The following is a 20,772-nucleotide window of genomic DNA, read 5'->3' as shown; positions in this document are numbered from 1 at the left end:
GTCAAGGTTGAGCTTGAGATGATGAGCGGACATCCACTGAGAGATGTCAGCTAAACAAGTAGAGATGCGTGCGACGACCTGGGTCTCTGAGCGGGGAAAGGACAGAATTAATTGGGTGTCGTCAGCGTAGCAGTGGTATGAAAAACCATGCGGGCTAATGACAGATCAGAGCGAGTTTGTGTACAGGGAGAAGAGGAGAGGACCAAGAACAGAGCCCTGAGGGACCACCTGTAGTTAATTGACAAGGGTCGGACTCAGACCCTCTCCAAGTAACCCTGTAGGTGCGGTCTTTGAGGTATGAGGTGAGGAGGGAAAGTGCAGAGCCTGAAACTCCAAGTTCTTGGAGAGTGCGAAGGAGGATCTGATGATTCACCGTGTCGAATGCAGCAGACAGGTCCAACAGATGAGGACAGAGGAGAGGGAGGCTGCTTTAGCAGTGTGCAGTTCCTCAGTGACAGCAATGAGAGCGTTTCTGTGGAGTGACCTGCCTTGAAACCAGACTGGTGCGGATCCAGAAGGTTGTTCTGATGGAGATAGCAGGAGAGTTGTTTAAGACAGCGCGTTCAAGTGTTTTAGACAGGAACGGGAGGAGAGAGACAGGCCTGTAGTTTATAACGTCAAACGGGTTGAGAGTGGGTTTCTTCAGGAGAGGGTTTACTCTCGCCTCCTTGAGAGTGTGTGGAAAGTGACCAGAAGTTAGAGAAGTGTTGATGAAATGGGTGAGAAACAGGTAGAATATCAGGAGCGATAGTCTGAAGGAGGTTTGAAGGGATAGGGTCCAGAGGACAGGTGGTAGGCAGAGGTAATGAGGGTAAGAACCTCACTTGGAGTGAGAGGGGAAAAGGAGGTTAGTGTTCCGGTTGAAGGTGGCTCAGGTGATCCGGCGGTGAGTAGGGGTGAGTCAGAAAAAGAAGAGCGAATGTCGTAAACCTTTTTTCAAAGTGGTTAACAAAGTCGCTTGACAGAAGGGAGGAGGGGGAAGGGGCTTTGGGGGGTCCAAGAGGGTGGAGAAGATGGAAAATAGTTTTTTAGGATTGGAATAGGAAGATTGGATCTTATCTTGAAAGAAAGTGCTTTTTGTCTGAGAGATGGAAGCAGAGAAAGAGGAGAGGAGAGCCTGATAGGTTTAGGAGGTCGTCACGGTGTTTGGATTTCCACCATTTCCGCTCTGCTGCCCTAAGGACGGTTCTATTAGCACGCAGTGCGTCATTTAGCCAGGGAGCAGGAGGGGACTGACGAGCCTGCCGAGATGTGAGAGGACAGAGAGAGTCCAGAGAGGATGAGAGAGTAGAGAGGAGAGTTTCTGCAGCAGAGTTTGGAGGCAGGAGTTGGAACGAGTCAGAGGAAGGGAGGGCTGAGAGCACCGAGGAGGCAAAGGTAGAGAGGGGAGAGGGAACGGAGGTTACGGCGGACAAGTGCAGGATGAGAAGAGATTAGTTTGTTATGTTTGGAAAGGGGTAAAGAGAATGAAATGAAGAAGATGATCGGAGGTGTGGAGCGGGTTTACAGAGAGGTTAGAAGTAGTGCAGTTCCTTGAGAATATGAGATCGAGGACATTGCCAGCTTTATGAGTCGGTGGGACGGAGACAGTGAGAAAGCAAAGGTGGTTAACAGAGATGTTAGTTCGTCTATCTTCCCCGTCTGGAGGTTGAAGTCCGAGAAGTACAGCGGGAGGGCCAGTTTCAGGGATGTGTGAGAGGAGATTATCTAATTCATCCAAGAAGTCCCCCAAGGCTCCTGGTGGACGGTAGGTAGAGAACAACAATGGTCAGTTGTATAGGATGGGTCACAGTGACGGCATGGAATTCAAAGGTGGAAGGAGTGAAGTTAGGTAGCTTGAAGAGGGAAAAGCTCCATTTGGAGAGAGCAGGAGACCAGTGCCCCCTCCTCTGCCAGTGGGTCTGGGTGTATGGGAGAAGGAATATGCTGTGGAGAGAGCTGCTGGGGTGGATGTGTTGGATGGAGTAATCCACGTCTCAGTGAGAGCAAGGACATCCAGAGACTGCAGGGAGGCGTAGCCAGAGATGAAGTCAGCCTTAGGAACAGCTGACTGGCAGTTCCACAGGCCGCCTGAAACTAGGTGCTGGATCTCAGTGGAGCACGTGGGATAGACGAGAGCGGGCCGGGGTTATAGCGATTAGGAGATACACGGGGCCAGTGATAATTGCGAGAAGACACATGAACAGGAATGGAGAAAATACACATGATTATAGCATGAGGGGCTGGAAAGCTAAACAAAAGAAAAATAAGAATAAGACACCAGTGATACTTAGCTCAAATTAGAGTAGGATTTGCCTCCTCTTTGCCACCCTCGTGACTCCCGCAGGACTCCAATGTCTTTGGCTGTCTGACGCTGCCGCTGACGCTCAAGAAACAGCTGCCTAAATGGACGCCTGATTGCTGAGTTCTCACAGCTAAGGTGCCACGCCCCTCTAGTTGTTAGTTAACTCTCAACAGCTGATGGGCGACAATGCAGAGGGGTGCGTATTTAAATGGAGCCCAGACAGAAACTGGACGCAGTGACAGTTTCACGTGGACAGATCTGAGATTTAAATTCTCTCAAAAGTGCCCTTTTAGCTACAACAACTACAGAACAATTATACAGAGTAGAATAACTGAAATAGAGAAGTAATTAAACAAGATTATTACTTACAGCGGTTTCTGCGTCCGAGGAGGTGTAGCAGCCAGGACAAAGGAGTACACTGAATTAACTCGTTTTTGAGACCGCTATTTAACTGCTTTGTCAGCTGGGAACTGGTTTCTCCATCTGTTTCTACGTTTCTATATGCTAATAATAGTAATAGTATTAATAATTGTAAATGGCCATTGGTCACACCACCAGTTTGTTTTACTGTAAACTTGGAGGAAGCCTGCGTGCAGAGCAGCTGCTGCTGCAGCAGCTACACACCGCCCCCACCCCCCCTCTCCCTCACACGTGCGACTAAAGATGAACAAAGCGGCAGGTAAAAAAGTTCCTCCTCCGTGGAACTACTTCGAACTTACAAGTCCAAAGGAAGTTAAATGCAAGCTCTGCGAAAAGACGTTGGTCTATCACAGCTCAACCTCAACAATGCGTTCGCATTTGAGTGCGAAGCACGCCAAAGAGGTTACAGAGAAAGACGCAGCAGCCGGCCATTACCAACTTCACTTCAAGGCCACGTCGTTGTGATGACATGCTTGTTTATGATTTATGATATGTGTTATTGCTTGTGAGCATATTCTAATGGATTTTGATGATTGAAATATATATACTAGTACCCCCCTAGAGGATGTGAGGTCATCACAAATAAAACAGGTTCACATGGATAGGATACTAGATAAGTGTGCACACTGATTATATACACTACACATTTTTCTTGGATTTGTTAACACTATAGTCCCTAATATATTTGTAGAAAGGCAGGAAATGGAATTAAATTGAGAAAATGTTTCATTGCCCCCTGTTCTGTGTCCCCCCCCCACTTATCAAACCAAAGTTACACCTTTACACCCACACAATGCAAGTACACTATTACTGTAATATTTACCTATCTTCAAATGGATCCTTGTTGCTGTATTCTTCTTCTTCAGGAGAGTCGAAGCCTCCAGGTTCTGATGCTCCATCTCCACTGCTGCTAGTGTTACAAGTCCGCTGTGCAGAGCTGGTAATCAGATAATAGCCTGTTGATCAGGGAGAAAAGGAATGAAGCAGAGGGAAAGTTGCTGCGTCTGTGTGGTCGTTCTAGCCAGAATGTATTAAACAAATTAATAAATCACTTACAAATTATTCTGTTTTTCTCTATTTATTAATCATTCTTTGTGTAACCGGTCTGGATTGACGCCAATGTATCTCTGCGTTGTGTCGAATGAAAACGACTTCCTTCGTGCCAACCAGGTTTATTATCTGTGCAAACAGAATATAATGACAGCAGGAAATAGGCGCTCACCAGCTTTCTACCTCAATACTTCGCCTCAGTGAGGCCTGACGCTAACTGAGAATGTAAACATACATTTAGCATATCAAAATAACCGTATGGACATATTTGTCTTCTAATCAAAATGGACATAAATCCACATGCCATATTATGACTTTTCATGAAGGATTCTAAAGCCTTTTTCATTTTACAGTATATAATACAGCGATTACAAGATAACACACCCTCCGGTTGACCTGTAGTCACTTTAACATGGCTATGTTGTACAGGCACCACCATTAGCATAGCATTAGCGCCTTTATCATTTAAATAATATGAACAATTATGACCCTCAGACCAGCATTTCACATATTTATACAAACAGAATAAACTTTAAATGTAAGCCAGACTAGTGCACGGGAGTCATACACATGGTAACATGTTTCATTATTCAGGGGGGCAACAGCCTGTGCTAAAGAAGCTAGCGGACGCCATTAGCACACGCTAGTGGCGTAGCTCACAGAATGACATTAAACTACACATAAAACAGTTTTCAAACACACTTCTTAGATCGAAATATAACATAATCGGTTGTCCACACTACTAACCCGTTGAACAGGAGAGAATTAATGAAGCAGAGGGAACGTTGCTGCCCATGTGTCTGGTCGTTCCATGGATGTATAATCGTTCTTCTCTCTTCTTCTCTCGGTCTTTTGGCGGGATTGCAAACAACTTTAAGGTGCATACCGCCCCCTACTGCTACAAGAGCGTGTTTATCAACATAATCATCCTATCAGCACTTGTGGAATTATACACGTGTTTACGTTGTTTTAAATTCTTCCAATCAATCCTTTTTCACTCAAATACTTAAGAATGGCCTCCTGGTAGCTCTTACCCCCTCACCTTCTGTTCCCAGTATCCCCATCAGGCTCCACTCCCCTTCCCTGCATCTCTGACCCCTGTCTCTTAGTTTTTCCCTCTCTGTTTTGTACATGTTGCAGTGTAATATGATATGTTCCACATTTTTTTTAAATCCACAGTTCCTATGACATAGAGTAACATTCAATGCTGTGTGATCCAGTCTGAGTCTAGCTATCATGATTTCCTAGATTAAGTTCTATGAGTAATTCTTCTCTGACAGTTGTTGTTGACTGTATACTTTTTTAAATGGATAATGAATCTGTGCATATCACCACCCTATCTGGTCTGACCTCTTCAACCCACTGTAATCCTATTATTACAGCCAGCATTTCTGTTGCACACTGAGTGATAATTGATCTGACGTTCTTCTTGAAATCAATATTTTAAAGTCTGGGATATATATACCAACTCCAACACACTCTTGTTCTTAGAACCATCTGTGTATATTTTGAGGTAATTGTGATAATTATTGACTTAATTGCACCTATACACAACCGTATCGCTTTATATTGTAATCTATAAATATTTAGTAATGACGTTTTTGCTGCTGCTGCATATATTATACACCCGTAATCCAGAGTTGTCCTCATAATTGCCCTATAGATGTCAATTAGTGCCTGTTTGTCTGCCCCCCAGTCTCATCCAGCCACTGCTCTTAATAAGTTCAAAACTTTTTGGGATTTTGTTTCCAAATGTTTAATATGGGTTTTCCATGGTACATTTACTATCTAACCATAGCCCCAGATATTGAAATGCATTGACCTCATTCATCGGCTTTCCATATACTGTAAGCTTCTCAGTCTCCATCTTGCGTTTATTTGTAAATGTCATGAAGCAAGATGTGCTTGCTGACAGTTTGAAACCCCAGTTGTATGACCACTTCTGGAACATTTATTCCCCTTATCCATATGTCCCCGTCATCTACAACGCAGGTTTGATGCATCCGTCCAACTTAGTCAATATGTCATTTATCATAATGTTAAATAATACCACGCTGATTGAACTCCCTTGGGGAATACCATTTTCTATATTGAAGTCTTTCGAAACCTCTGCCCCTACTTGAACTCTGAATTTCCTGTCTGAGCCATGATCCTGTTACTGTCACTGTTACTGTCACCTGTCACTTAATTTGATGAGTAACCCATCCCTCCACATAGAGTCATAAGCCTTTTCAATGTCAAAATATACTATTGCCATAACCTCTTTCATTTTCAGTGTCTTCACACTGTATTCCCACCTCATTGATCACTCTAACCAAAGCATTGTGGATCTTCCTTTGCGAAAACCAGTCTGGAAATTACTCAGCAACCCTCTTTGTTCTAAGACATGGCTATATGTCATCTTCTCCATCCATTTACACAAGTGTGATGTTAATGCTATGTCTGTAGTTACTGAATACCTTGTTTTGTTCTTTAATAGCTCTGCTACATTCCTCATTCCACCACGGCACCACTTTCTTCCTATCCTCTGTTGTTCTTTTTGGTATAGTTTTATTTGCTGCTTCTTTAATGTGCATTGTGATTTGATTTGATTTGAGCACTCCTCTATACTTCCTTCTAATGCTAACAATTGTGCTGACTCCTTACAGAAAATTCTACATTTCTCCCAGTCTGCTTTACCAAAGCACCACCTGGAAAATATACTCACTTCCTATTTGTGTTGATGATAGAGAAAACTGGGTAATGATCTAACATAGCAACAGAGTAATTATGTCGTTGAAAATCTTAGGTCCAGCATCCAACAGTGAATATAAATATAAAATCTAAGTGTTAATGATTGTCAGTAGAGATGGGATGGCAGAAGGTGCTATATATATATAATTCCAAAACTGGTAAAGACCTTTCAAATGTAGCAATAATAGTCATATAAGAAAAGTATTGATCTAATAACAGAGATTTATTCTTGAATCAACTTGTTCATGTAATTTTATTTCATTTGAAATAAAATGAAACATTCACAGTTAATGTAATTAGATTATACATTATTAATGCCATATATTTTTGCATACATTCACTGTAAATATTTATTCAGTATGATAGCTGTCTAACAGAAGTTAAATCAATTTCTCACTTATTCTGACAATCTACTTAACCCAAAATAAAAGAACCCAATAAAAAGAGTTGTTAAATAATAGAGAAGTCACGTTGTAATAACAATAACTAACTAACTAATCTCTCTCGTTCAGATTAATATTGTCGGGTGTTCTTTTTCTGCTTTGCCAAAGGCCACTGTGTCAAGTGTCCCATTTGGGTTGCCGTATGCTTGCGCTAATGTTTAGCATGCGCTAACGTTTAGCTTGTGCTAATGTTTAGCATGCGCTAACGTTTAGCATTCTTTATTCAGACCACGCATTATCCAGTGAAGAACACTCAGCAGAGCATATATTTCTCAACACAACATTAACTGTAACGTTAAATGTTCTTAACTGAGCTAGTGGACTGTAAAAACACTACCCACCCATGACTACAGGCTAAAGTCAATGTCTGAATAAAGAATGCTAGCGTTAGCGGTCTACCAGCATGAGTCATGGCCAGATTCAAAGGTAAATATACTCAGACAAACATTAAGTATATTAACTTTACCTTTTCTTAACTGAGGCTTGGTGGCCTGTAAACAGTATGAACAGGCGGGCTGCGTGTTTTATATTGTAAATAAATAGATAAGACTATAAATTTGTATGTATTACCAGAGTAGAAATTCTGGTGTTAAACGTCAATTTAAGGACAGAGTAAGTGTGTTTCTTTCATATTGACGAGCGACTTATATTTTAATTTTCGAGTTCAATTGATAAAGTTATTGTAAATGTAACTTGAGTTTACAACATTGTGTTATATATTTTTACATCACCAAAATGTTGACCACTGTCCTAAAATAAAGTATAGGCTTTGAGTAACGAATTTTAGTGGGCTGTCTTTCATTTTGACACACAGAACAATGTTAAATGGATATATCCGCCTTCTTTCATTTATCTTTCCATTCCCACAACAATATACATAAAGAAATGGCATATTTTGGACATAGTTCGAATGGTGATTAATCATGATTAATACATTTTTAAGCTGTGATTAATCTGATTTAAAAAAATGTAATCGTTTGACAGCCCTAATATATATATATATATATATATATATATATATATATATGAACTTTGTATGTAATACTTTGTAAAGTACAATGCAATTTGAAAAGAAAGAATGTATTGAGTGTACACCTGCATTTCATTAATTCCCTCTTCACATCTCTCTATTTCTCTTTCTCTTAGAGCGCCATGGCTGATATTGAACCACCTGTTCGATTGCTGATCATCTTGAACGACCACAACAGCGTCAGACTGGAGCTTCGAAATGGGATTCCCAACTCAATGGAAGAGCTCATTGAGGAGGTCAAGAATTCATGTGGATTGGACACTGATTTTGGGAACACATTTGTTAATCTTACATCTACACATGCGATTAAAGATTTAACATTGATCAAAGTTGTCGGATTAGACTCCGATTCTCCAACTGTGGTCTTGTACCCAGTTGAGATACCATTTAAATAGTACCCCTACAAGTGGACTGTACAGTGAAGACTCCTCTGAATCTGTGAATACCGATGACACAGTACTACTTAGCGGCTCTTCCTCGGAATCATTAAGAACACAGCAGTGGCCTAAAGTGTTTCCTATCCCGGTCTTCTCCTATGACACAGAATGTCAATTACAGAGAGGAAATGTAGAGTACACAAAGAACCAATCTAGACTGACACCAAGCTCAAATCATCTGCAGAGCTTGCTGTGAACTCGTTGAAGACCAAGTCTCAAGAAGAGTCCTACCCTGCGAAGAATTTAAAGAGAGCCAGGCGAGCTGAGGCCAACCATTTTGCATCCTTGTCGATTGGTGAGACTCCAGAAAGCATGGAGCAAGAGACAATTTCCCTTTTGGCAGAACAACAGAAAAGAAACAACCGGCAATCAATAAAAGAAAAGATGGCGAAGGCGTTTGGATACCGAAGACAAGAAATAGTGCATCAGAGGCCAAGCATTGAAGACCTCTTGGAGCGGTGGCCTGCACTTTTTCACATGGAAGAGGTAATTATTTTGATGAACACCTTGATTGTAAGCCTGTAGTGGAGAAGAAATGAGGGCCCAACTAACTAACAACTATAGACAGCCAAGGCAAATATGTTGACGTTTATTTTTGAATATATATCACAATATAAGCTTTACATCTATTACTCTTAGTGTCTTTATTTGGTGGTGGTTTTCAATATGTGGATTAATTCATTTAAATGTTACATTCATACAAGCTGACTTGGAGTACTTTTAATCAAACCGTTGGCTCTTTATAAAAAATATGTGTATTATAAATTCTCAGTATTTTTTGTTTTCTATGCTGCTTATATTTTCTAGGTAAATGCTGAGTTCATGCGCATAACAACATTTCCATTGGAGACAAAGTTCTTGGCGCAGTTGGACAAACACTCCACCAAACTGCCGCAGGTCATCAGGAGCAGGGGAGGAGTTGTGAAACAGAAGACCACCGGGATCTTGCAGGTTTTGGATGAGGTATCTATGAATGAGTTTTTTATCTGTGGGATCAGTGGCTGAATCGTCCTTTTTCTTGCATTTGATTTATTATATATATATCTGTTCTTACTCAGACTGTGGACATCGCCATCAGAAGAGCATGCATCCTCAAATCTCTAATGGTCTACCTGGGTGAACCTGTTGACCATCTCATCAAAGAATTCCAGGTAAGACCTCTCACTCACAAGAAGTTTGTTCATAAAAGAAAACATATTTGTACTGCATGCAAATAACTGCTTGGTTAGAAAGATAGTCATTTGTGATGACCTCTTGAGCCGACTGAACTGAGAACTTTCCTTTTCATCTATCCACTCTAATCTTGTATTTGTAAAAGGTAGCTGCAATCTTGGGGAAACATTTGCGCCTCAGGCCTGTTGAACTACACTCTGTGGTCCTCATCCATTCCCCTTTTTTTGCATGATATGCAGGACGCTGAGGCAGGCAACAATGGAAACCTTTGTCACTGGGAAAGAGGATCAGTTTCATCGACCCAAAGACGTCAAGGTTCTCATCGAAGAATCAGAGGTCCTCAGCGCCTTGCCCTGGGTTGCGACAGCTTTTGCCATGCTCTTCGGGCTCATATACGCACTGAAATGCCTGCGAGCTAGTGCAGGCAGTCAACTCGAGCACTTACGCTGCATTCATACATAAAGCCCCCTTGCCACTCTACAACCAACCAACCAAACAGAGTCTCCTTAATATGCTGCTCTATTTAACCTGCCAGATCTCTCTCCATGCATTGCTTGCTGCTGCTACTATAGCTGCAGCTACTTCCACGTCACTGCTGCTTGCTGCCCCACCACCACCCCAGCTTCCACCTGTAGGCTCGGGGGTTAGTTATTTGATCATCACTCATCGTGCTATGTATATCTGTGGAGTGATGATGCCCGAGCCTAATCGCCAAACGCAACTATATGCTGCTTCTAATAAACATGTTAAAGAAACACGTAAGTTGTCTGACTGAACTTAAGATATCAGAAATAACTGCAATCCACTTTTGAAGTTGTGCAAAAAGTATTGATGGAGCTTGAGGGGAAAAAGATGAGCCCAAAAGTGAATAAACTGAGAACCCAGCTGTTCATCCCAGAGTAGACACTTTGTTGCACTCACTCACAGTTCCCATTGTTACATGGTACGGTTTCTAAAACCAAGGTTTTATAATAATTATGCATTGTAAAACATTTGCGAAAAAGTGTTGTGTTCAGAAGTTGCACTTACAGTATGACCGATCTTCACTGTAGAAGTTATGCATGTCTAATCATTTTCAGAGATGACATGTCTCACAGGCATTCATTTATAATGAATAGTTGGTTGAAAAAGTTCTGATATTGTAAATATTGAGATTTTACAGTTTCTTATAATAACATAAATTGTTGGTTGAAAAAAAAGAAAGTTCTAATGCTCAATTTGTATTTGTACACATCACATGAACCTTGGTATGGAATATGAAGTGATGAATCAGTCCTGATGTAACTTTTCTGTGGTGAAAGCAGAGGGATGGAACTATTTTACACATGAATAACATTTCATTTAATCTATATAGGCCTATAGTGTAATTCATATTATTTCACTACTTTTGTAAACCAAATCTAGAACGCCCCAAAAAATAGATGAGATGAGTAAATGTGTTTTCACCTATGGTTTTCCAAAAATCGGATTTCTCATTTTCAGCTAAGTATCTCATAAGACAGTGCTCTAAGGTGAGTGACTTGCATCTCTAGCAAGACCAGAGAGTGTCCTGAATATTTTGATAAGTAACATATGGGGTGCCATGTTATAAGTACATTTAAAAAGTGATTTAAGGAGACGTCTACATATCGAGAAAATATCCTTATACTCCATAGGGTTAAGGAAAAGGGTAAGGCAATTGTATTTTTTATATATATATATTTTATATTGTTTGATTTATTGATTATATTCAAAGGAAAATTAGTTTCATCCCTGAATCTGGAATAATATACAATTTACAGCAAAGCCTAAAAATGTCGAGAACTTTTCAACTACAGATTGCTTTGGTCTGGCTTTACTCTTCACTGATTGGTTAAAGACACTTTAAACTTAGTGGCTATGGAAATCAGAAGGAGGGGCTCATTATCATATTAAAAAAACGCGCGTTTTATACGCGTCGAGAACGCGCGTTTTACGCGCGAAAAACGGGCGTTTTTTACGAAAAACGCGCGTTTTAAACGGGCGAATAGTGGCACTTTAGGCTTTCGATAGTGTATTTCCGCTAGATGAACGTAATTGAGAACGCGTTCATTCTCAGCGCTGTATAACGGCGTTCAAAAGTGCGTTCATTCTCAGCACTGTATTATAACGGCGTTCAAAAGTGTGCCAGATTTCATATGCCTTTCAGCCGAAAACCCAGTTAAAACACACCGTAAACAGGCTTCAAAATAATGCGGAAAACCACCCAATTTGGCAACAGCAAGCTGCCTGTGACGCGTACGCGCCTGTCACCCCTGGCTGTCGCACTCAAATATAAATATACTAAATATATCAGACTCCTCACAACAAACAATGTGGAACCGCGGAACCGGCGAGCATTGAATGAATGAATGAATGAATTAGTATGGACGAAGCCGAGAGCAGCTGCAGCGGCACTCGCTCAGAGTGAGACTCTACGGCAGGGGTGGGGAACCTCCGGCCTCCGGGCCGTATACGGCCCGCGAGACAATTTGGTACGGCCCTCGAGGTAATTTATAAACACACGCAAAAAATAAAAAAATGAAAGAAATCTAGACCGCAAAATAATTAAACAAGCAAGTGCCTGTTTTTCCTGGCCAAGATCAGGGTCCTTGAACACAACACGAGCCTAACGTGTCATCACGTGGTATATGTCTCGACTGACAGGGGTGCAGTTCTGACGGAGAGCACCAGAACGCTACTCCAGCACTTCAGAAATGGCAGAAAGTCCATACACATGCCGCAGTTTCTGCGTGTCTGTGTCTTTAGTTGAAAGCCCAGTGGCGATCTGCTCATCTGTCATACAGTCAATAACTTTGTTGTTATCATTAGCATCTGGTTAGCTAGCTATGCTAACGAATATAAGAAGCTTTGTCTACAACCAGTGAGGTAAAGGCACATCTTTATATGATCATTATAGTTATAAAAAAAATAAGAGAATAAAGTAAACAGGTATAAAATACTATATGACAGTTATTAATAAAGAAGAATACAGTTTGAAAGGGGAGTGATTTGTCAAATATCCATAAATTAAAAGAAAATCTGCTTACAGTTGTGTTTGGGTGTTGAGAGATGTGTCCATAGATCTCCTAATGTTGCTCTCAAAGTGCACCAGATTGATGCTTTTAACTTCAACATTTAAAAAAAATCTTCCCAGGGGAGCATGCCCCCCGGATCCCCCTAGAGGAGGTTAGGTCCCCCCCCCACTTAAATCATGTTCACATGGATAGGAAACTAAATACATTTGCACACATCTTGTGTCCATATCTTTCTGTTTTGGTGGTCACGCCACACCGTGCATGTGCATGCATACGCGAGTCATGGTGAGATATCTGGATTAAGAGGTTGCTTTTTCTTTGCACAGAATGAAATGAATGGGCTGTGATTTTAGTTTTTTTAAGCAGAGGTCAATAACTTGTACGGCCCTCTGAGGATATTGTAAAAATTGAAACGGCCCATTAACATCGTACAGGGGACAAATAATAGCTCGCAGCAACGTATTGAAAAAATAACTATGAACTATAAATTAGTTCATTTTTGAAACCATGAACTTTAGTTCAACATTTTGAATTATGAACTATGAACTGAACTAGTTCATTTTAAAATGTGTGAACTGTGAACTGAACTAGTTCATGTAGAAAGTGAACTTTCCCAACACTGTATATACGTATATAGTCTATGATTTTAACTTGGAGGCTAAGATTAGCATAGCACTCGCTTACACGCTAACCCAAGCCTTAACATTCATTACGTAGCTGATTAAAATCATTAACACATAAATAAGTACTCGAATTTCACTTACCGTCTGTTTCAACCGCAGAGCAAGTCACAATAGTGCGATATACGGTATAACCATGAAGAACAAACAAACACGGCCGGGGTCAAGTTGTGTTCCCTGGATGAGCTGAGCAGGCAGAGTCCCTGTAGCTAGCTTCACGGAGCAGCTAGCAGAGAGACAAGAAGCTAGCAGCAGCAGTCACTTGACAGAGCTGTCACTCAATGTGACCACGCCCTAATTTATGCAAAGACTTTAAGACCTAAACAATTCACTCACAGATCCATAATCATGAAGGTGGAATCTAACTATATTCATAATAACATTTATTGCATCCATGGGTAGAAACATGTTTTTTTATGCTGTAAAGTTGGGCATCTTAACATGGGGGTCTATGAAAATTGCTCCTTTCTGCAGTCATCGCCTATCGGCCAATGTATGAACTGCAGTGTGTGGCACTTTCGTATTGGTGTCCCGGCTCTTCCCCAGAGTTTGTCGCTTGATCTAACTTCAATATTTAAAAAAAAAATCTTCCCGGGAGAGCATGCCCCCGGACCCCCCTAGAGCAGTGGTTCCCAACCTTGGGGGGGCGCCAAAGATCGCAGGGGGGGCGCCAGGCCTCAGATGATTTGAGGCCAAATATCATATTTCTACTTTTTTTGTACATATTGTAAGGCAATGCATGATTGTCACTAAAAGCCTTGTCTCTACATTACAATAAAATATAAAAAATAATTGACTAATTCATTTTAATAAAAATTCAAGTTAGTATTAAAGGCATAAAAAGACAGAAATGTATAATTCTTTCTTTAATATAAATGTTTCTTCTGCCCATAAAGTGTCCAAACCTTGTCTGGATAAGCGCATTTTTAAAACATAGTCATTGTCCATGCCAGTTTCAGTTGGATTATTTGTCACAGTTGCTCCTATCAGATCGGTCTCCTCCATTTTGTAGATTATTAGGACTTTTGAATCCACATAAACACATCCGGCTTACTTTGAGAACAGTTTAGTCCCTTTGTGAATTGTTTCCACTTGCGCCGTCCTTTAATTTCTTCATACAGCGGGAATCCAAATGAATTAATCCTGAGTCCAATAACCATCAAAGTCACTCCAATAGTGCTCCTTAATTACGCTTTCATCCTCCTTTAACAAAATACTTCACATTCATCCAGTTTCTGACAATAGTTGTAGCATTTTTTAGACTTTTTTAATTACCGCTGTTTACCCCCCGTGTGTGTGTGTGTGTGTGTGTGTGTGTGTGTGTGTGTGTGTGTGTGTGTGTGTGTGTGTGTGTGTGTGTGTGTGTGCGTGCGTGCGTGCGTGCGTGCGTGCGTGCGTGCGTGCGTGCGTGCGTGCGTGCGTGCGTGCGTGCGTGCGTGCGTGTGTGTGTGTGTGTGTGTGTGTGTGTGTGTGAGGAGGGGGGGGCGAAACTTCCAACAGGAGTCATTTGGGGGGGCTCTTGGGAAAAAAGGTTGGGAACCACTGCCCTAGAGGGTGTCAGGTCCACTCCCCACTTATAAAAATACCACTTTACCACTGTACCCCCTCTAATCTCAGATGCACCCTGAGTCATTTTGTTTAAGTACAACATGTTTAGAGCCTTTCTAAAATATACAGTAAAGAGACACACCCACCAGCATTATAGGATATGACTTTGAGCCAAATACTTGTTTTTGGGCTGTATAAATAAATTGACTTGAAACAGTTGCTGATTTAGAGTACTGGCACCTTTTTTATTCTAATTCAAGCACTGCTTCTACTCATATATATTATGAAATCCCCTGCCTATCAGCTCAGCTGTCCCTGAGTTTGCAAACATCTCACTAAGGGGCTTTAAAGTTCCGCTGCATTCGGAGAAAGTCAGCTGTCATGGGACATTCTCTACACGCACCATGGACACTTCCAGACAAAACAACACGCAGCAGAGGGGCAGCGGGTCAAGAGGATGAAAGATTGCTATCCTCGGCAGACCCACAACGTAACAAATGCAAGCTGCAAAGCTTTCAAATTAATTCCTGTATAGTAAAGCACTGATTGTTATGTGCCAACACCATCAGACAAGCTGCAGTGGCCTAACAAAGTTATTGACGAGTAGCATTGACTTTTATCTAAAAAAGAATACAAAGTAAGTTCCTGCAAGAAAGTAATATTTTTAAAGCATTGATATTGCTTCCTCACTATTGTTGTCCTTAATTTGCTCATGTGTACCTCTTTGGCACTATTCGCATGGATATGGACATTAATGAATAGTGTTGTAGTGATGATGTGCTTAAAGGTGGGGTAGGTAAGTTTGAGAAACCGACTTGAGAAACACTTGTTGTTATATTCCATGGAATGCTCTTAACATCCCGATAGCAATGAATATCTGAAGTGCTTTGAAAAAAAATCCATAAAAAAATGACATCTGTGGAAGCCGTAGTTCTGTAAAAAGCACGACCAATCATTTGAGCCGGCCCGGCTAAAATAACTGGATGGCCTACCTGCCTGTCAGCCTTCCATCTGTGCACAAACTTATCTCGTGCCCTCATTGGTCATGTGCGCGTTCGTGTGTGTTGGAGGAGGGGCTCTGTAAGAAAGTAGCAGATTTGTTCCGGCAGTGTATTTTCAAATTCTAGCACACTCGAGCTGGTTTCTTCAAAATGACCTACCCCACCTTGAAGTATGCCGAACCAAAGGTCCTGAAGCCACAGCGGTCCAAAACATTTGCATTAGGAGAAATGCTCTGCAGTTTCTAAAACTTTGCAAAGATAAAAACACAAATGTGTCAAAGCACATGCAAATGAAGAAACATCTTAACCCAGACCCGGCGGCAGACATACGTCTCTGGGCGGGCATTTGATGTACCAGGGCAGGCCCACCCCGAAACTTACATTTCCCGGGAAAACTGAATTGTGAAAGAGCTGACATGCTGAAAACCCAACGCCTGCAGGGGGGTCTGGGGAGATTCTCCCCCAGGAGATTTTTTGAAATACTAACATAAAATACACATTCTGGTCCTCTCTTGAGAAGAAAAATAAATAAATCTATTACTACACAACATATTTAAAAAAAAAATGAATGCCATTTCAGTTTTTTGTTACTTTGTTCTGAAAGCTGAACCTGCTGCTCCACACAGAGAGAAGAGGGAAGAGGCTGTGAATGACTTTACATTGTGGATTAGGGTGGATTGCCCCCATTGTTCTGTGTGTCAAAATGAAAGACAGCCGTGGGGTCTTATTTAATTACGTGTTGATTTCTATCAACACGTAATGTTGTATCGATGTATATAGAGATGTACTGTAACTACAGCAAACATATTCTCCATCGGGACTTCCTGCAACAACACCACGTCGTTATCTTGATTCTGATTGGCCAGAAGACATTATCAAAGATGTTCTATTGAGAAGATGATCACTACGTGACAAAAGTTTTCAAACCGTTTCTAGTCTTCGGTATTTTCAAGTGACTGCTGAAATCAATCTTACTAACTGCTGTCTGTGCAATTTACTCCGCGCGAGTTGGCAGACTTTATTTAGCTTACTTTAAAATCATTTTTCATGGTGGGGCTAAGCCATTTATTGGTATGGCTGTAGCCTACCCAAGTATACCCTGGCGCCGCCACTGAACATAATAATAAAACAATTAAAATGTTGTATTCAGCCCTGATTAAAACAGCGGGCCCAAATCCTGGATGGCCGGGCCTAAATCCTGGATGGGCGGGCCCGGCCCCATGGGGCCCGCCCATGACGCCGGGTCTGTCTTAACCAACTTGACAACACATCAGGGGCCAAAGTGCTTGTTGACGTTCAGGGATTATCCAACACACTCTCACTCCCTAAACGTCCAGGAGCGACGCTTGGTCAGGGTCCCGTGGCGTGCAGTTGGGATGTGCCGAGGCTCCTTCAGCTTCATAAACGGACGCAAAGAGCTTTCAACTGATTGCAATGTATTCCCATCTGCGGCGGTATTTGGCGCTCATGGAAGCACCGCATCCGTTTATGTCGGCAGCTCTTAAAGGCAATGGGCGTCCATTCCCATTGGATAAGGGAGAATTGTACACCCGGAAGTAAGTATTCTCCTTACTGTCGATTGATCTGACAGTGATATCTCCACTACTCATCAACTCAAAAACACCAGATTACCTTTGTTAATTAAATGACATTGATAGGTTTAAATTGTGTTCAATGCTTTTGTGTTTTTCCCCTTCAATTCTGAGAAACAACTTGTTTTCTCTGAAATGTGGAGCGCCAAAGAGATTACACTACCCACAATCCCCAGCTATTGTTGTGACGATGGCTGTGCGCTTTGACAAACCTCGTGATTAGTCAACAAGCTCTGTGATTGGATGAAACATAAATTCATACAAAAAAAGTCCAACCCTGTCTCCTAAATATCAGATTCCCACAGAACTAAACTGCATTCTCATTTACGTTTAGCTAGAAACGTATTTTCTCCCATGTTATGTTTGTTATGAACGTATCTTAAATACGTTTATTTTCTACATATCTTTGCCTTTTATTGTCTTGCTTATAATAATGATAATAGTCATTTATAAATATCATTTGAGAGCACACATTTGAAATCGAGAATCGGGCTCGATATATGGTTAAATTAAAATCAGTAGGCGAGGCTGTAATTTCGCCAGCTGTTACTCTCATGAGCGAGGCAGAAAATAATAGTTTTAACATGACAAAAAGCTGCTGTGTCGTTTATTGCACCTCAAACATTCAAACAAATCCAGAGGTACGTGTTTCTGTACTTCCTCTAAGAAGAAGATCTCTGGCTTCAGGCTTGATCGCCGTTCAAATGACAGCGTTGGTTTCCCCAAAAGTGGGCGGGGCTGTAAAGTGACGTAGATTTTACTCTCATCTATTATTCAAAACCATTCTATTTATTCTAACGTAAATTACATGCCAGTGTTTTATCTTTTTATTAGTTATATTTTTATACTTTATTTGCTATGAGTTATATCTGAAGCAAGTTATGTTTCTGAAGATGTGTAGTCAATTCCACCCTTCAATGTAGCATAAATGTGAACTCTCATTACAGGAACAATACCGGAAACAGACGTAGGAAAGATCCTCAGCTCGATGATCGGATGTTTTAGCCGCAATGCACGTTTTTAAAGATATTACTGATTTTCTTTGAATATAAGAATGTAAATACTGAGTTGAGAGAATAGTCAGGGGTTTTGGGTGATGGGAGACACATCTATGGAATCACAATTTCAATAGCTTACAAATCAGATATTAATGTGTCGAAGTAAAACATGAGAAATAGGATAGCAATATCCTGTACAATTATGTAAAAACATGAATAAAACTAAATATCTTCAGATGTTATACATACTACATAAGTGTCCTACACTAATAATACAAAGTTATTATTAGTATGCTGTGTGTACCTTGTGTGCACCGCCTAGTGGTTAAAGCACGTTATTTAATTATTTTTGTTGAATAATGTTATTTTTGTTGAATAATGTTATTTGATGAAAAACATATTAAGAGTACATACTTTCATAGGGGGAAAGTAGAAGGTCAATGATAGAAATATAGAAAATAAAAAATAAAGAAGATACTGTAAGTGATCTCTACAATAAAACAGTTTAGTGCTGGATGTACAAAGATTTTAATATGAGGATGTGCAAAACAGACAAACTAATTAACCTTTATTAACACATTAAATAATACTTTAGGTTAATGTCTTCTTTCAAATAAGAAAAAAGCTTTGGAGGTATCTACAGATAAATATTAAGCCTGACAAAGTACTTAACGTCTAATATATTACTTTCCTGCAATGTTAACTATGTTGAAGCACTTATTTTAACTGATATTATACACATGAATTATTCTCTTATGTATGTAGATAGTATAAGAAATGTGCAGAATATGACAGTTTAATGGTGGAGGTACACACATATTGATAGATGTCTTGTAATGCACTGTTGAGGAACCTGTGACCCAAGTTTGTCATTCATTGCATAACTACACCGTAGTTGTGTATGATATGTCAATAATCCTACAGTAACTAAAATAAATGTAGTGGAGTAAAAATACCAGGTTAACCTCTGAATTGTAGTGGAGTAGAATTACAAAGTAACAATGAGCTGTCATGTGGGTATATATTAATGCTGCGCATTATGGATACAAGAGATTTTCACCCATTTAGTAATTACGTGTTCTAAAGGTTTTAAATGTGTACACACCAATGTGTTTCCTATCTCCTAAACCTCCAGGGCTGTACACAGTTTAATACTGTCAACTTCTAATTTTGGGAAAAAACGAAAACGTCTTTTAAAACTACAATTCCCAGTAGAGACGTGCCATAGAGAACATGTTGCGAAACACAATAGCCAGCATTTGTAGTTCTGGGGGGGGGGCGTTCAAGTCCAGTTTTGAATAGTCTGCCGTGGTTTCGTTCCATTTCAAAGAGCTTGACGCTCAGCGTAACTTTGGCGCACTGCCACTCCAACACCCAATCCCAGAGCTTGAAGATTAATCACAGGGTTTGTTGCAAAGCGGACAGGCGTCGTCACAACATTAGCTGGGGATTGTGGGTAGTGTAGTCTCTTTGGCGTGCCACATTTCAGAGAAAACAAGTTGTTTCTCAGAATTGAAGGGGAAACACACAAAAGCATTGTACACAATTTAAACCTATCAATGTTGTTTCATTAACAAAGGTAATCTGGTGTTTTTAAGTTGATGAGTAGTGGAGATATCAGATCAATCGACAGTAAGGGGAATACTTACTTCCGGGTGTACAATTCTCCGTTATCCAATGGGAATGGACGCTCACATTGCCTTTAAGAGCTTCCGACATAAACGGATGCGGTGCTTCCATGAGCGTCAAATCCCGCCGCCGATGGTAATACATTGCAATCAGTTGAAAGCTCTTTGCGTCCGTTTATGAAGCTGAAGGAGCCTCGTCGCGTCCCAACTGCACGCCACGGACACCCTGACCAAGCGTCGCTCCTGGACGTTTATGGAGTGAGAGTGTGTTGGATTATCAAGTGCCCCCATGAGGTCGCAAGACATTTATGATTGCCAAAAGATGGATTTAAATAATTTAGTTGATCCCCTGACATCAGCTCAAACTTTACATGTTTTCCAAAACATTGCTTTACGACTATATGTACTGTAAATAAATAAATAATGACATTGCTAATTAGCCTTAAACAGCACAGTTGTTCTGTATCATGTTATGTTTCCTCACTCGTTCATCTGTTTTTCAACCACCCAGATCTATCAGGTCCCCATATCTTTCCAGCTTCAGTGAGAATTTTGTTACGAAGCAGTTCACCAGATCCCACTGGTGAGTGAACAGAAGTTCATTGTTTGATTAAACCAGCTGCTATTGGGACTTCTCAAACCTATCTAATGTGGAAGTGAACCATCACGAGGACAGCGCCTATGTATTGCCCCTCTCGCCCTCTGCATATATACCAGGGC

The 20,772-nt window shown here is 40.8% G+C and overlaps 2 protein-coding genes across 2 annotated transcripts in view; one reads left to right on the top strand and one right to left on the bottom strand.

The window, feature by feature from the left end:
• Positions 1-4,887, bottom strand: part of LOC139436000 (uncharacterized) — a 7,304-nt gene extending 2,417 nt beyond the window's left edge. The window contains exons 1-2 of the mRNA XM_071207124.1: positions 4,797-4,887; positions 3,528-3,660 (exon numbers count right to left, since the gene is read on the bottom strand). Coding sequence (XP_071063225.1) covers positions 3,528-3,660; positions 4,797-4,887 — 224 coding nt within the window. The remainder of the gene's footprint in view (positions 1-3,527; positions 3,661-4,796) is intronic.
• Positions 4,888-8,304: 3,417 nt separating this feature from the next.
• LOC117466273 (uncharacterized) lies at positions 8,305-10,325 on the top strand. Its single transcript, XM_034109426.2, has 4 exons — positions 8,305-8,883; positions 9,205-9,360; positions 9,456-9,548; positions 9,810-10,325. The coding sequence occupies exons 1-4, from the start codon at positions 8,710-8,712 to the stop codon at positions 9,987-9,989; spliced, it is 603 nt and encodes a 200-aa protein (XP_033965317.1). The 5' UTR covers positions 8,305-8,709; the 3' UTR covers positions 9,990-10,325.
• Positions 10,326-20,772: the final 10,447 nt, after the last annotated feature.

The sequence above is a fragment of the Pseudochaenichthys georgianus genome, chromosome 21 (assembly GCF_902827115.2).
Source record: "Pseudochaenichthys georgianus chromosome 21, fPseGeo1.2, whole genome shotgun sequence".
Classification (NCBI taxonomy): domain Eukaryota; kingdom Metazoa; phylum Chordata; class Actinopteri; order Perciformes; family Channichthyidae; genus Pseudochaenichthys; species Pseudochaenichthys georgianus.
Note: the sequence above shows the minus strand (reverse complement) of the source record. Positions and strands in the feature narration are given on the sequence as shown.

What these genes read in the sequence shown, in the direction of transcription:
- LOC117466273 (XM_034109426.2), top strand. Translation starts at nt 8,710, where the DNA reads ATGGAGCAAGAGACAATTTCCCTTTTGGCAGAACAACAGAAAAGAAAC. An exon ending in TCTTGCAGGTTTTGGATGAG is followed by an intron (nt 9,361 to 9,455) that starts GTATCTATGAAT and finishes GTTCTTACTCAG; the next exon opens with ACTGTGGACATCGCCATCAG. An exon ending in ATCTCATCAAAGAATTCCAG is followed by an intron (nt 9,549 to 9,809) that starts GTAAGACCTCTC and finishes CATGATATGCAG; the next exon opens with GACGCTGAGGCAGGCAACAA.